General features: G+C 40.5%; 1 protein-coding gene across 2 annotated transcripts in view; it reads right to left on the bottom strand.

The window, feature by feature from the left end:
* Window positions 1-1,081: 1,081 nt before the first annotated feature.
* LOC139578061 (CD81 antigen-like) overlaps window positions 1,082-4,449 on the bottom strand; it is a 26,138-nt gene continuing 22,770 nt past the window's right edge. For both annotated transcript variants that reach the window (XM_071405241.1, XM_071405240.1), the window contains exons 7-8: window positions 2,942-3,025; window positions 1,082-2,867 (exon numbers count right to left, since the gene is read on the bottom strand). In XM_071405241.1, coding sequence (XP_071261342.1) covers window positions 2,802-2,867; window positions 2,942-3,025 — 150 coding nt within the window. In that variant the 3' untranslated portion in view covers window positions 1,082-2,801. The remainder of the gene's footprint in view (window positions 2,868-2,941; window positions 3,026-4,449) is intronic.

The raw sequence follows: 4,449 nt of genomic DNA, 5'->3' as shown, positions 1-4,449 counted from the left end.
GACAAATATCCTGCCTCTATTGTATTGTGTTGTGGAGAAATTGGGGGTCATGTTAGCAGTAACTGCATAAAGTTACTGTGAAAACAAGGTAAATAAAAGCTATTTTTCTCAGTTCCACACTATGAGCAGTTACTGCCTTTGTGCTTGGTAGGACAGTGACACGTTTTGCTTGGTAGGACAGTGACATGTTTTGTTTGGTAGGACAGTGACACGTTTTGCTTGGTAGGACAGTGACATGTTTTGCTTGGTAGGACAGTGACATGTTTTGCTTGGTAGGACAGTGACATGTTTTGCTTGGTAGGACAGTGACATGTTTTGCTTGGTAGGACAGTGACATGTTTTGCTTGGTAGGACAGTGACATGTTTTGCTTGGTAGGACAGTGACACTTTTTGCTTGGTAGGACAGTGACATGTTTTGCTTGGTAGGACAGTGACATGTTTTGCTTGGTAGGACAGTGACATGTTTTGCTTGGTAGGACAGTGACATGTTTTGCTTGGTAGGACAGTGACATGTTTTGCTTGGTAGGACAGTGACACTTTTTTCTTGGTAGGGCAGTGACACACTTGGTAGTTATGTTGGTTGGACTTGGTTGGAAATTGTTCTAAAATACGTGGTATGTTGAATATTATAAACTGTGTGGTTTGAGCCCTGAATGACAACAAATTACTATTTACTGTTCTAATTACGTTGGTAACCAGTTTATAACAGCAATATGACACCTCAGGGGGTTTGTGATATATAGCTAATATACCACGGCTAAGGGCTGTGTCCAGGCACCCAGCATTGCATCGCGCGTAAGAACAGCCCTTAGCCGTGGTTTATTGGCCATATATCACACCCCATCGGGCCTTATTACTTAATTAGACACTTATTACATACTTTAAATGATCTTTACTCATTACTCTGATCTGAATGGTAGAAAAATCGAAAGTTAATTAAATTTGTGGTCACCTTAGGGGCAGAGAACATGCAAGAAGCACCAGCAGTGCCATCAATATGACTCTGCCCTCTGGTGGTCAAGAGTGAAATAACAAACTTATAACAACAGAACACAATAACAAACAAACCACAACAAATACATAGAGAAAAAGACAAAAAAAGTGTTTTATTAGAAGTGTAAAATTTGCACAATTTAGTTGTGGTTCATTATGAATTAGATCCATATAGCTTTACTATACATGGCCATTTCCTGTTAGCGCCATTATCTTGGAGGAGGGAAGGACGGGCTGGCACCCTATTCCCTATATAGTGCACTACTTTTGACCAGGGCCCCATATAACTATGGTCAAAAGTAGTGCACTATATAGTGAATAGGGTGCTATTTTATTAGTGGTTGGTAGGCAGGCAGTGCTTAAAGTTGAATACGAAAAGGTTCTGTCCGGTACATATATATATATACTGTACCGTCAAAAGTTTGGACAAACCAACTCATTCCAAGGTTTTTCTTAATTTGAACTATTTTTCTACATTGTAGAATAATAGTGAAGACATCAAAACTATGAAATAACACATATGGAATCATGTTTTAACCAAAAAAGTGTTTAACAAATCAAAATATATTTTATATTCTTCAAAGTTGCCACCCTTTGTCTTGATGACAGCTTTGCACACTCTTGGCATTCTCTCAACCAGCTGTGTTATTATGTGTTATTTCATGGTGTTATTTCATAGTTTTTATGTCTTCATTTTTATTTATTTATTTATTTTACCTTTATTTAACTAGGCAAGTCAGTTAAGAACAAATTCTTATTTTCAATGACGGCCTACCGGGGAACAGTGGGTTAACTGCCTTGTTCAGGGGCAGAACGACAGATTTTTACCTTGTCAGCTCGGGAATTCGAATGTATAAAATAGTAAAAATAAAGAAAAACCCTTGAATGAGTAGGTGTGTACTGTATATTATAGTTAATATTCTATAAGACGTGCCGGTACTGTACGCAAGCTGTAGGAAATGTGAGGTGTTGGTTTCTCTATACCAGTGAGCACTGTCCCAACTAAAGCACTGTTTGTCAAGCTATCTGTGGGTTAGTCCCAAATGGCAATTCCCAATGTAGTGCACTACTTTCTACTGAAGCCCTATGAAAGTAGTGCACTACAAAGGGAACAGGGTGCCATTTTTGACTCACACAATGATTGTGTACAGTTTATACACCATACAAAAAGACCACTGAACTCTTCAACCTTGAAGTACTTCACGAAAACATACAAAACCTTGGAGAAGTACTTCACGAAAACATACAAAACCTTGGAGAAGTACTTCACGAAAACATACAAAACCTTGGAGAAGTACTTCACGAAAACATACAAAACCTTGGAGAAGTACTTCACGAAAACATACAAAACCTTGGAGAAGTACTTCACGAAAACATACAAAAGGCTCAAAGAAAACAAGAAAGTAGTAAAAAGTTTAGCATTAGAGATGCTGAATGTCTGTTGGTCATCGACAGACTCAAACAGTCAAATCAAATGTTATTGGTCGCATACCCATATTTAGCAGATGTTTTTGCGGGTGTAGTGAAATGCTTATTAGGAGTATTGTTAAAACATAGAAAATACTGTAATAAAATCTAGTCTCTATTTATAATACTGATAGAAATGTACATACTTCTGCAATATAAAAAGAAGTAACCAGGAACTACAACACGTAACATTTTCAATCCCCTTCGATGACTTCGATCTGTACAGGATTTGTGTACCTTTGAGCCCCTCCACTGGGGTTCTCTGGTTCTATAATTCCGTGGTTCTAGAAGGGATCCGTGGTTCTAGAAGGGTTCTGTGGTTCTAGTAGGGTTCCGTGGTTCTAGTACACTGGGGTGGCGTTGCGGATCCCACAGCAGAGAACCATGGTGAAGATCATCTCAAAGATCTAGAATGAAAATCAACATCAACAAAGGAAGTCCAACAGCTGTCCAGGCACGTCTCCGCGGTAACACTACTCACCATGATGACAGCCACCGCCAGGGCAACTAGACCAATCAGGTAGAGCTTCTCAGAGAACAGATCTTTCAGTTTCAGATGACAGTTCTAGTGGGAGGGGAACACAGAGCCAGGGGTATCAGGAACTTCATTTAAACTATGTGTTTATCCTCCTGCATACTACTGTGCTGTGTAAAGCATTCATTCATATAATACATAGTGTTATTCTCACGGGAAAAGGTGGTGTTGACAATATTGTAGTAGCAATGTTTACACATATGGAATTGCAAATTCTGTACTGTCATTCCCTAAAAAGGTCACTTAGCTGTATAAAAAAAATCTTAAATTACAGCTCAATTTTAGCAAATTATGAATGTGTGATTAATCACAGCAAATCCTGCGATAAAATTCGATTTAAAAAAATGTAATCGTTTGACAGCCTGAGTTGACATTAAGATGTGAAAATACACATGTGAAAGTGTAGCGGACATGAGTCAGTGATGGTTGCTCATGGTCACGTGATGAATAAGTCGATGGTGGTTGCTCATGGTCACGTGATGAATGAGTCGATAACAGAGGGATGCTATGTTAGCTAGCTGGCTAGTTTAGCCTACTCAAATCCCCGGCTCAAACAGAGGGATGCTATGTTAGCTAGCTGGCTAGTTTAGCCTACTCAAATCCCCGGCTCAAACAGAGAGGGATGCTATGTTAGCTAGCTGGCTAGTTTAGCCTACTCAAATCCCCGGCTCAAACAGAGGGATGCTATGTTAGCTAGCTGGCTAGTTTAGCCTACTCAAATCCCCGGCTCAAACAGAGAGGGATGCTATGTTAGCTAGCTGGCTAGTTTAGCCTACTCAAATCCCCGGATCAAACCGAGAGGGATGCTATGTTAGCTAGCTGGCTAGTTTAGCCTATTCAAATCCCCGGCTCAAACAGAGAGGGATGCTATGTTAGCTAGCTGGCTAGTTTAGCCTACTCAAATCCCCGGCTCAAACAGAGAGGGATGCTATGTTAGCTAGCTGGCTAGTTTAGCCTATTCAAATCCCCGGCTCAAACAGAGAGGGATGCTATGTTAGCTAGCTGGCTAGTTTAGCCTACTCAAATCCCCGGCTCAAACAGAGAGGGATGCTATGTTAGCTAGCTGGCTAGTTTAGCCTACTCAAATCCCCGGCTCAAACAGAGGGATGCTATGTTAGCTAGCTGGCTAGTTTAGCCTACTCAAATCCCCGGCTCAAACAGAGAGGGATGCTATGTTAGCTAGCTGGCTAGTTTAGCCTACTCAAATCCCCGGCTCAAACAGAGAGGGATGCTATGTTAGCTAGCTGGCTAGTTTAGCCTACTCAAATCCCCGGCTCAAACAGAGAGGGATGCTATGTTAGCTAGCTGGCTATCCAACACTGGAACTCTTTCCAGTAAAGGTAAGCTTTTGGTTTTATAAATGTATTGCCATCGGGTTTACTAACGTGTTAGTTCTAGTAGCTATGTTGACTATGGTTTTAACTAATATAGTGACAACAATGTACAGTAGGCTG

The sequence above is a fragment of the Salvelinus alpinus genome, chromosome 6 (assembly GCF_045679555.1).
Source record: "Salvelinus alpinus chromosome 6, SLU_Salpinus.1, whole genome shotgun sequence".
Taxonomy (NCBI): domain Eukaryota; kingdom Metazoa; phylum Chordata; class Actinopteri; order Salmoniformes; family Salmonidae; genus Salvelinus; species Salvelinus alpinus.
The sequence above is the reverse complement of the archived record's forward strand: the minus strand, read 5'-3'. Positions and strand labels throughout refer to the sequence as shown.